Source organism: Myotis yumanensis, unplaced genomic scaffold, assembly GCF_028538775.1.
Source record: "Myotis yumanensis isolate MYYU_CA2020_CCGP unplaced genomic scaffold, mMyoYum1.0.hap1 SCAF_10, whole genome shotgun sequence".
In the NCBI taxonomy this organism is placed as follows: Eukaryota; Metazoa; Chordata; class Mammalia; order Chiroptera; family Vespertilionidae; genus Myotis; species Myotis yumanensis.
The window spans coordinates 64172146-64184620 of record NW_027223761.1 but is presented as its reverse complement, the minus strand read 5'-3'; the positions used below and the strand labels follow the sequence as shown (position 1 = coordinate 64184620).

The 12475-nt window shown below is 38.5% G+C and overlaps 1 protein-coding gene across 2 annotated transcripts in view; it reads left to right on the top strand.

Moving 5' to 3' along the window:
• Positions 1–12475, top strand: part of CNTN5 (contactin 5) — a 1123865-nt gene that overhangs the window by 629911 nt on the left and 481479 nt on the right. For both annotated transcript variants that reach the window (XM_070425923.1, XM_070425924.1), the window contains exon 4: positions 8781–9002. In XM_070425923.1, the coding sequence (XP_070282024.1) occupies positions 8781–9002 (222 nt within the window). The remainder of the gene's footprint in view (positions 1–8780; positions 9003–12475) is intronic.

The window sequence follows — 12475 nt, the reverse complement described above, 5'->3', positions numbered from 1 at the left end:
TGGTGCTTTAAAAATGGCGAGTTTCATCCTCTGCACACCCTGTCTTGCTCCTGCAGCTAAAAGACTATAACGTTTACACGTAAAACATTTCTGGAAGAAAGTGCTGAGTTGAGACATAGACTCGGGCTATTTCAAACTCTCCTCTGCCACAGATGCCGACAACCAAATTGGAATGATGCACGTTATTTATCAATTATTTACCATTTCTAAATATGCTCCACACCACTGGCTTTGCTGAGGTGCTACATCCATCCATGCAAGCGTCATAAAGCAGTAGCAGGCTGAAGTTGCACCGTTAACATTAATTCTCATCAAAGCGAGGACAGCCTTAGCAATTACCCTGAAAAAGGTCAGATACCAAATTTCTTTATGCTGACTTTGATGCCAAATTAGGTCACACTGCGGGCTTGGCTACCGCATGACTTCTGCTCTTTTTGCACCCTGAGTCATCAATATACGGTAGCACGTGTGCTCCCCTGACTTATGAGTCGGTGATTAAACATGAATATTCTTCAGAGCATCGCGTATCCTTAGGTGATATAGTTTATTTATACTTACTTTTATGTAAGAGCTTAAATAAGTATTTAAAATCAAACTATAGAACTATAAGGAATAAATGGATTTATGCAAAGACTGGTCATTTCATGAATTTTTGTATTGTTTCTCTTTCTTTGGCTGTAAAAATTGACAGCTTTGCATGAAGAAGTGAATGAAACTATTTAAACAGAGGATCCAGTAGTGATGCTCTACTTTTATCGTCAATATTATAAGAATTTTAAAGTTCTTTGTAAACATGTTTTTCACACTTAGGGACAAAGATAAGAATCTGAAGTTTTTTTGGTGTCAGAAAATTCAGGACATTTTAAATATAGTAAGGAATATATATTCTTAAAGATTGACAGAAGAAAACCTAGTTCTACTAATTCTAATTCATTATTTCATGAATATTATTTATATTGAATAGCAGTGTTATATCTATAAAAGGGCCTTTTAAGTAATGAAAAAGAAATGCTATTAGTTCCCAAACTGCAAGTGGTGGCAATGTCATTTGGACCTAATAGACTACAATTTTATTAAATAATATAAGTCCAGTGGTCCCAGGGTCATTTGATTAGAAAATATTTAATGAAGGCATTAATATTTACTCTCACCCAACCTCCAGCTGGAATTTCATGGTGTGAGAGCACCAGGTTAATTGAGTTTTATCACAAAATCTCCAGACCACTTCAGAAGTAGTTGTAATTCATGTTCCCTAAGGTCTGATCTATGAAAAGTGAGAAAATAGAAGAGAAAAATGATTAACATATAGCTAGATTCTGCTGACATCTTTAACATAGATACTCATTAAAAGTTGGAGCAACTAATGATGATTTCTCTGAAAAGGAATTAGGACTCACTTTTCCTTCCAACCCTGAACAGGAATATGGAGAAAAGATGGGGTGATCTTGCTTTAGCCAATAGAAGCACAAGAACATATAAGCATTGAATTGTCTATAACTCAATAATTTTCATCAGTAGCCATGTTTTTCTAATTCATTTATAGGAATACCCCTGTCAGAAAAATAATAATTATTCCCCTTCTATTTTCCAATCATTGAATTCCTCAGAGTAAAATGATTATTAAAATTTGGTGTTTATATGTTTATATTTTGTAACCTAATCAGATGTAGAAGGCATAGCCCAGTATCCAATTATGTCCACCATATAATAGTATAGGGTACTAACTAAAGTACAGATAATAATCAAAAGTAACTAAAAATATTTATCAGTTATTGCATTTTACTATGAACCAAAGTTTTAAGTGCTTTATGCATACTAACTTTTTTATCTTTATGACAGCCTAAAAGAGAAATACTGTTGTTATCCCCATTCTAAAGGCAAAGACACTGAGCCACTGAGCGATTCATGTATTGCTCAAAGCCACAGAGTTGCTGTGAGGTAGAGTCCAGACTGAAATCCAGGCATCTAACTTTTGAGCGGGTATTGCAGAGGCTTACTGACAGAGCTGCTTTCATCCAAAAGTCTAAACCAATAAAATGAGTGGCCAGGGTAGGAGGATGTATACACCAGCACCAAGGGTTATGTTCTCAGGAACTGAATCACGATAGTAGCCAAGTAAGAAAAGGAAAAAAAAAAAAACAATGATATTGGCAAGTTTCCTCTCTAGGAACTCTGCTTTTACTTGATTTATGTATCATACTTCGTAGTTTTATATATTTTAGAATAATTTAGCTTGTTCATTTAATGTTCCGCTACTAACACTTCACCAATTTGTAATCCTTTACCAATATTCCCAGATTGTTTATTTCATGAAGGCAGGAACCATTTGTGATTTACTCACAACTAACTGCATTCAAAGTTTCTAATACACAGTGGAAAGCCCATAAAGAGTTGTTGAAAAAACATGCATGCTGAATAAGGTGGGCTGAATTAGGGGGGAAATGTTTGTGTTTGCTGAAAGAAAACAAGGAGTTATCTGAGAGGAATCCAGCCCAGAGTTCATTGATGTCACTTAGCATTTGCATTTTACTCAGCCTCTTTGAAATCCTGGGTGCAGAATTTAGACCCAACCTGTCCTTCTTTTCTTAAATGACAGCCCTTAAGGGTGACCAAAAACAAGTTCTGAGTCCTGAATAAGATTTACTTAATGATCTTAATGATCTATCTCAGAAGGTGCTCTTCAGTGGCAGAGACCAGGAATATTTTAAGAGCTGAGGCAGACCCACAAAAGGAGAGCAAGTAAAGGGCTATTAACTAGATGTAGGTGTTAGAATGAGCATAGGGAAATATTGGAATAGCAAAATATTGGAATAGCTGAGTGCAAGTTACTGAGATTGGAGTAAAGCTGGAAATCATCTTGGAGGGAGATGATGTTCATGAGTAAAATCACTTAATGGATAGTTTAAATGGAAAAGATTTTTTCCTAAAATATACCAATATTTAGAAGTTGAGGAGACAAAGAAGAACTAGCAAAGGAGATAAGGAGTAGCTGTGAAATAGAAATAAAAGCATAAATTTTAGGAGCCTGGAATAACACAAAGATAATGTTTAAAGTAAAAAGGAATAGTTAACCCTGTTGAAAAATGCTATCAGGTCTAATACAGTAAGAAACGATCCTTAGATTTAGCAATGACCTGGTTACTGTTAACCTTGAAAAGAGTTTAATTATTGTGGAATCATATAAACAAGACTATTTTGAGAGGCTCAAGGGAGAAAGGGAGGGGAAGAATTGAACACAGTGACCACCAATAGTGCTTTTCAAGAAGTGTTGCTGGCCCTAACTGGTTTGGCTCAGTGGATAGAGCATCAGCCTGCGGACTGAAGAGTCCCAAGTTTGATTCCGGTCAAGGGCATGTACCTTGGTTCCGAGTACATCCCCAGTAGGGGGTGTGCAGGAGGCAGCTGATTGATATTACTCTATCATCAATGTTTCTAACTCTCTATCCCTCTCCCTTCCTCTCTGTAAAAAATCAATAAAATATATTTTAAAAAAAGAAGTGTTGCTGTAAAGAAAAGAGGTAGAAGGAATGGTAAGGTCAAGATAGCCTTTTTTTAAAGGTTAGAGGAATTTTTGTATATTTATAGGAATGATCTTACAGGGGGACAAAAATTTGGATGTTGAAGAGGAGATACAGGGGTAGGCAAAAGTAGGTTTACAGTTATGAGTACAGGAAACAGAGTTTTTCTCATAATATTTATTATTTCTTGTATTATTTATTTGTATTATTTCCATATGAACAACTGTGAACCTACTTCTTCCCACTCCTGTATAGGGGATTTGCTAGAAAGACTAGAAGCCTGGTGCACAAAATTCATGCATTCGAGGGGGTCCCTCAGCCCAGCCTGTGCCCTTTCGCAGTCCAGGAGTCCTCGGGAGTTGTCTGACTGCCACAGAGGTGGGAGAGACTCCCGCCACCACTGCTGTGCTCACCAGCCATGAACCTGGCTTCTGGCTGAGCGGTGCTCCCCCGTGGGAGGGCACTGACCAGCAGAGGGAAGCTCCTGCGTTGAGCTTCTGCTCCCTGTTGGTCAGTGCACATCTTAGTGCCCAGTCATTCTGGTTGCTCCGCTGTAACAGTTGCTTCGGCTTTTATTATATAGTCTAGAGGCCTGATGCATGAAATTTGTGCAAGAGTTGGCCTTCCTTCCCCGGCTGCCGGCACCAGCTTCCCTCTGGCACCTGGTACCCGGCTTCCCTGTGGCTATCGGCACCCATGGGCCTAAGCTGGCAGTCAGACATCCCTCTGGCATCCCGGGAGCCCTCAGGGGAGCAGGCCTAAGCTGTTAGTCGGACATCCTTAGCGCTGCTGCGGAAGCGGGAGAGGCTCCTGCCAACGCTGCTGCCTGGCTAGCCATTAGCCAGCTTCTGGCTGAGCAGTGCTCCCCCTGTTGAAGTGCACTAACCACCAGGGGGCAGCTCCAGCATTGAGAGTCTGCCCCCTGGTGGTCAGTGCACGTCATAGTGACTGGTCATTCTGCCTTTTGGTCAATTTGTATATTAGCCTTTTATAAAATAGGATATCCTTGTGCAGTCAAGATGGGATGGAATGGGATTCAATGCACTCAAGTGGAGGAGGTGATAGATGCACAATTATTCACAGCATATCAATTAAAGCAAGGCATGGGTGTACATATAAGTGGTGGAAGCAAATGAGGAACCTTCTCTTCAGATTGCTTCTATTTCCTCAATGAAATAGGAAATCCAAGACCTTGTGGAGCTTGAGGACAGAGGTTAAGATGTAATGTATCCAGTAGGGTGTGATGGTAAAGGGACTAGGGAAATGTGACAGTATTATCAGGAAGCTTAGAAATCCCACTTGCGGTGAATACCATGGACTGAGACCTTTATCCATGACTTTGTGTTCTTCTCCAGGAACAGAGTGTGGCAACAGTTTGATTGAACCTAGACAGGAGATTTTATCCGGCAAAAATAAATAAATAAAAGGCAAGGATAGTGTGATTGAAGGTACATTGAAGGGAGTAAGGATAGGCAGGGAATTGAGAAAAGATGAGGGTGCAGGACAGTGAATGGGTTCTTAAAGGGGTTGAGATTCTAGAGAGAAAGAGATGAAATAAAATAAGGACAAAAAATGCAAATGCTGGCATTTCAACTTCGGAAGAGGATGCTGTATTTTCCACTCTTAGCAGAACCTGTATGTGTTACATCAATTCAGTCTCACAAAGTTGAGGGTTAAAACAAAGTCCTATAATTGAAACACCTTTTCCCCATTTGTTTATGCTAATATATCTATTTTCCAGAGCTGAGGATCCCCAGAACTGGGATTAAGGAGAAGGAAAATTAAAGATGTCAGAAAAAGGGTCTGGGCAGCTAAGAGGAATCAGCCCTGGTCCGGTGGCTCAGTTGGTTGGAACGTTGTCCCATGCACCAGGGGGTTGTGGGTTCAATTCTAGGTCAGGGCACATACCTAGGTTGCAGGTTTGGTCCCAGTTGAGGCGAGAATGGGTGGCAGCTGATAAATGTATCTCTCTCACATCGATGTTTCCCTCTCTTGTGAGTGGGAGGACTCACTGAGTTGATAGTCAGTTGCACTCAGACCAGGAGACTGAGGGAGGCAGCAGGCTAAGGCCTGGATCTGTATGTCTAATGCAATGGGATTGGCAGTTTAGGGGTGCCAGACTGTCTTCCTGGCTTGGAAAACTCTTTTCACCTCCTGGCTCTGACTCATGTTCACATGCACCATGCACTGTGTGTAGAGCAAGCACTCAGACAGCTTGACACTGCTGGGCACCCCCGTCTGCACTGACCGTCCACACTGTCTCCTGCTCTCTCCTCTGTGTGGACTTTCTTCCCTTCCCCTCAGTGACATCCCACTTTCCAGCTTTCCCTCTTTCCTTTCCAGGTTCTACTACCTCTGCTTTCCTCGTAAATGCCGGTGCTCCCCAGAGTTCCATTTTCAACACTCTATTTCTCCATTTACACATTTCCTTGGCAAACTTGTCAGCTCGAAGAGTTTTAATAACCATCTAATTGATTACCATTTAATAATCTCAGGAGCCTGCGTTTCCCTTATGTTTACAGAATCTGATAATAACATAAATGCCTTAGAAGCGCCTCACACTTTCCACCTGCCCAAAACTGAATTAATGAGCTTTCACCTCAAGCCGGTGCCTCTTCCTACATTCTTATCCATCTTACAGAGGCACAGATCATCCTCACTTATTTACCTGCCTGTCCTTACCTCCAATCTAATCAATAAGTAATCTTATTAATTTTATTCCCATATAGATTATCAACTCCTCATTCCTGGCTAATCTTTGCCTCTATTACAGCTTTAGGCTCTTGAGTAATCATTTTTCTCTCTGTTTTATTCCAAATGGCACTGTAGCCGGAGTGATCTTTCTAAAACCTATTGCTGTCTGTTCAAAGTCATACCATTTTAGCAGGATGTATTAGGCATTTCATCATTGGCCCCTTGCTTACTTGTCCAACCTTCCCTCTCCTCTCTCTCTTCTCCCTCATGCTCCGAACTTCTGAGTACTTACCTTCTAGGCATGCCATGCTGCCTTTCCTTTACAAGTCTTCATGTGTTTTCTTTTTTTCCTTCAACTAGGATATTTTTTTCTTCTCCCCTCAGAGCTTTGCTGAGCTAATCATGAACGGGCTTTCAGGACTGAATTTAGACAGACTTTCCTTTGGAAAGTATTTTCTGATGGTCACTGGCTGACTAAGAAGATGCCTCGCCCTTGGGAGGGAGCCCACAGGCCCCTGAATTTGCTGTTATGTCACCTTGGGTTAAAGCTGCAAGTATTAGTTGCATAAATTGTCAGATTTCTAGTCACAGCTGTAGAGTTCACTTTAATGGATGAAAGAGGAATATCCACTGCAACAGGTGCAACTGGTTACATAACAAATGAAGTCCTGGTGCGGAGCACAGAGGCGGACTAGCATTTGTCTCATCGTTCTCTGTATGGAGTGGCATAAGTCAATTATTGTTCCACTTGGGCAGTATGGATTTTGTTAATATATATTAATATATATTAATACGAATGGATAGAGACGTATGATCTATAACTAAAATCTTATCCTGCTTGTTTGAACCTCATTATGGTCCCTCTAGCTTTCCACTGCTTTACCTTATTTAGCTTATTTTCGTGTATGAGCAGGGTAGGCAGTTAAAACACAAGGTAACAGAGTGCACTGATAAATGAATAGATTCTGAGACTAAAACTACAAACTACCTTAAAGGAAAACTCATTCTCTTTTCATTACCTTATACTTCTAGGTGCCAAAACTTGCATTTAATTCCAGGTTTTAAAGAAGACTTTATGTCTACCCATAATCTATTCTCATATACTTTGCCCAGGAGAGGTTAGCTATTTTCAGTTAAAATTGATCCACCTTCACCAGACTTATGGTTGAACATAAATACTAAAGGATATGATTCTCATTACAGCTCCTGATAGGCATGGGCTACACATATTACATTAAATGTAGAGAACATCTGAAAATACACTTTTTCAACGTACAGAGAAATCATGTTTACAATTTCACAGAGCAGAAAATGTTAAACTTAATTTGATGCTTAACACCTAAAGTGTTATTTTGAAATCACAGAAATGGTTCTTGCATTCCAAAATATCTCTGAGGCAGGATAATGACTCTAAATTATTTTAATTATGAGAAAGCCTACTAACAAGATAAATTATTTTTTATCTAAATTAAGTGAACAAAAATGAACAAAAATTACTGATTCTAAAAAGTATTTTCAAGATCAACAAATTATCAAATTCAATTGATATTAGACTTAGAAAAAAATTCCAATTTCAAATTGTTTTTAAGGAGTCATCAATTAGTTTGTATTTTTAAACATTTGGTCTATACACTGAACTGACTCTCCCCTGTAGATACAAAGGAGTGTTAGTACCACCCACTTTGCACATCTTTTATAATGAAAAATTTGGGCACTAAAATAAAATATGAGCATGACATTTCTCAGTAACCAATAAAAGCAGAAATTTCCTGATAGCATCCCCCTTGATACTATTAAATTACGTAGATTGTACAACAAAATCTACAAAGCAAATTTATCCAAAAATTTTGTATTGCATAGTAAATTTGACTGCTTTTTAAGAATATGAGCATAACTTACAGTCTACTCAAAATATATATGATACATTAGATACACTTTCTACTTCATGATAAATTTTAAATGACAATCATAGTTGTATATTGTTTTTATTTTTCTAATCTGTATTTATAGAATATAATCTACAATATTATTTTTTTCTTTTACCATTTTCTAATAAAAAGGTACTGATCTACTGTATGTAAATGGACATTTAATATTAAGGCAAACAAAAAGTTAATTCCAAAATTGTCCTGACCAAGAAAGTAAAGACAAATTTTGGATGTCTTCTTTTTTTTCCTTCCTTCCTTCCTTCCTTCCTTCCTTCCTTCCTTCCTTCCTTCCTTCCTTCCTTCCTTCCTTCCTTCTTCCCCTTTTTCTTTTTTTCTCCTTTCTTTCCTCCTTTCTCTCTTTTTTCTCCTTTCTTTCCTTCTTTCTTTCCTTCCTTCCTTCCTTCCTTCCTTCCTTCCTTCCTTCCTTCCTTCCTTCCTTCCCACAAATTTAGAACTAGTAGAATTTTCAGAAAATATTTTAAAATATAAAAGTAACATTTTCTCCCCGCCCCCCCCCCCACCCCCCGCCACACACTGTAATTGGCATTTAGTTGCAGCTGCAAGTGATGTTTTCAACAATGTTTTCAGAAGAAATAATTTTCACAAGAATTCATTTTTTATTATTGTTTTTCTTCTACAGAATATTCTGGAGCTCTTCCTGGTCTCCCTACTTCCTATGCTGCTTTGCTAAGAATTAAGAAGAGTTCATCTTCACCCGTGTTTGGTTCAAAGACTAGACCACGATACAGCAGTCCTTCATTAGGAGCCCTGAGTGTTTCTTCACCAAGCTGGCGAGGGACAGCTCAACATTATTATTCCCCCATCAACCTTTACCATTCATCAGATGCTTTCAAACAAGATGGTAAGTGTCAGAGGAAAACTATACCGTTTCAAGTTAAATAGGCAAGAAGACGTTATTCAAGACAATTGCAATAGGGGTCAAGGCTATTGCAATAGTGGGGAGAGGTTGAACTCAACTCCCCTAAAACAGAAAATGGCAGAGTTTCTAAGACCAGGATAAAAGGGAAGACACTGAGGAAGAGGTTGGTCAATGTGATTAGGTCACCTGTGTTTATTAATGGGTGGTTGTCAAAGTTAGTCTCTTACCCTCCTGTAGAGACTGAAAGATAGAGCCCTCTCTTTCTTGATAATTACATTCATTTTTAATAATAATATATAGATAGATAGATAGATATAGATATATATTAGTTGGTAGTATTACAGATATCTCCCATTTCTCCCCACTTTACCCTTCTCCTCCCAGATCCAACCCCCGACCCCAGGTCTTCACCCTTCTGTTGCCTGTGTCCATGGGTTATGCATATAAATATATAAGTTCTTTGGTTGATCTTTTTTTGTCCCCCCAACCCTACATCGAGGCATGTCAATCTATTCCATGCCTCCCTGCTTCAGGTCTGATTTTGTTGGTCAATTCATTTTGTTCATTAGATTCCACAAAGAAGTGAGATAAGGTGATATTTGTCTCTCTCAGATTGGATTATTTCATTTAGCATAATAGATATAATTACATTTCAAAGAATGGCTCCATTCTTTGAGAGATCCTTGAGAGAGACATCCCTGGGTTTAAAAAATGGCCAGAAACTGAAAGAAAATTTACATGTCACAGGGGCAAAGAAGGAATCTTAATTGAAAGTTTTCTAAAGTAAATGCTCTAAGAAAAGGGAGTTAGGGACTACAGTTAGTAAGAAACCTGCCTAAAGTTTAGTCAAACTGAGGAAAATCTTAAGGCCTCCTTGGTAATAAGTATGTTTTCTGTCCCACACATATTTCAAAAAATCTTTATATATATATATATATATATATATATATATATATATATATATATATATAAATTATATCTGAGACCACCTTGATTAAGGATTAAGACTACATAATAAATTCATAGACTGAAAGAAAAAATATGAAACTTCTGAAAGACAATTTAACAGTAAATATTAAGAGCCTCAAAATAGCCATATTCTTTAATCCCATGTTTCATTTCTAGAAATGTATTCTGCATGATAAAATAATAATACACTCAGAGATATAAGTATATACTAGCTTTACTTATGAGTGGAAAATAAGAAATCATTTAAATGTCCAACACTAAGATATCAGTTAAATGAAGGACTGCTATACAGATATTAACATTATGGGTGGAACAAGATTTTCTAAATGTTCTCTAACTTTTTCACTTTTGGATATATCAATAAAACAATACAAGATGGATTAATAGTCAGAGAGAAGCACTAGTATGTGATTATTACCACATTCTGTGCCAGGCTCTTTTGTATAGCTTATATCAATTATACTCAACAAATATGTAAGACTAGAGGCCTGGTGCACGAAATTTGTCACAGGTAGGGTCCCTAGGCCTGGCCGGCGATCAGGGCGGACCCAGGCCTTCTGGCTGCTGGCCGTGACCTTCCTTTGTTCCACCGCCCCCTGGTGGTCAGTGCACATCATAGCAAGCGATTGAACTTCTGGTCTCCTGGTCGAACTTCCAAGGGGACACTGCATTTTAGCCTTTTATATATATAGATGTAAATTCTTACTGTTTTCAATGGGAATGGAAACTGAAGGGCAGATAAGTATCTTTGAAAAGGTCACATTGCAAATAAGTAGTGTTAAAGAATAAAATTCAACTGAATATATTTTAAGACTTAATTGGCTTTATTAAATTTCTGAGTAGAGCAACATCCCAGGGGTTATATAACATGAAAGTTTTGGAGTTTTTTTTTAAATACATATAAGCAGAAGGGTGGGCAGGGGATTTATTAGCAAAAGAAAAGAAGGGAAAATTATTTCCTCCTATTCTTATGGGAGGAAGGAAATGGCAGAGGTTTTCTCTTGCATATTACCTCACTAACATTGAGCAGAAAATTCCAGAATGATTGCTTTAAATTCCACTCCTGGGAGAGGCTGAAGCTGCAATTAGATTAGTTAATGAAATTTTGGTTTGGTGACATGTCTTAGTAAAAGTGAATCATTTGGACTGCTGTTTCTTGTTTTAACATTTCCCACCTTTTTATCAAATTCTTAGCCTATGTGATATTCACAGGCCATGATGTTTCTGTTTAATCCCAGGGATACTCACAGGTCATGCATTTAGGTTGAAAATGCTTAAATTGGTCTTTTCTTCATTCCCTTTTGATATTATAGTCTTAGGGATACCTTTTACTGCAAACATACATTTCAAGCATGTGAGAGGGAGATTATTAGGATAACTCTAAATAGGATAATTCCCAATGCTTTGAATGTACTTTGGAGCCATAGTCTCCAAGACCCAAACCAATCAAAGAAAGACCCTTGTTAAAGTAATCACCTTTAAAAAAATTCTTTATTGTTTAAAGTGTTACATATGTCTCCTTTTTCCCCATTGACCTCTCCCTAGTCGTTCCCACCCCCCAACACATGACTTCTCCCCTACTTTCTATGTCCATGGGTTCTGCTTATATGCATGCATACAAGTCCTTTGGCTGGTCTCTCACACTCCGCCTTCCCCCCTCCCACCCTCCCCCCCCCCCCCCCCCGCCGTTCCGTCCCCTTCCTCCTCCTCACCTCCACCTTCCCTCTAAGGTTGGACGGTCTGTTTGATGCTTCTATGTCTCTAGATCTATTTTAGTTCATCAGTTTATGTTGTTAATTATATTCCACAAATGAGTGAGATCATGTAATATTTATCTTTCTCTGACTGGCTTATTTCACTTAGTATAATGCTCTCCAGGTCCATCCATGTTGTTGCAAATGGTAAGAATTCCTTCTTTTTACAGCAGCATAGTATTCCATTGTGTAGATGTACCACAGTTTTTTAATCCACTCATCTGCTGATGGGCACTTAAGTTGTTTCCAAATATTTGCTATTGTAAGTTGTGCTGCTATGAACATTAGGAGTGTAGTAATTACCTTTTTAAGCTAAATGGCTTTCTCAATGATCTTATGTAACAGTTTCAACTGCTCCAGAAGTGTTGATATAAGTAGAGCAGGTGATGTTGACCACAACACAGATACCTTCTTGCTCAACTAAAAATTAATCAAGGGCTCTTCAATGTCTCTACAAGTTAAGTTAAGGCTATTCCCATTTACATTTTCTGCTAACCAGGGAAGTAGGGCTCTGCCAAGTTAACAAACTCTGCATCATGAAAAGACCCCTGGTAGGTTTGTTACTGACGGGGTCACTGGCTGGGACACCGGTTCTTCTCCTCGATGCAGAAAAGATTTTAAGGTCAATGAAAATGAAAGTAAAGCAAAATGGGATTTATTAAAAATACACTCCAAGCAAGGCGAGGGCCAGTCGAAAGAGACAATGGCCCTGAACTCCTGGGTTATATGGTT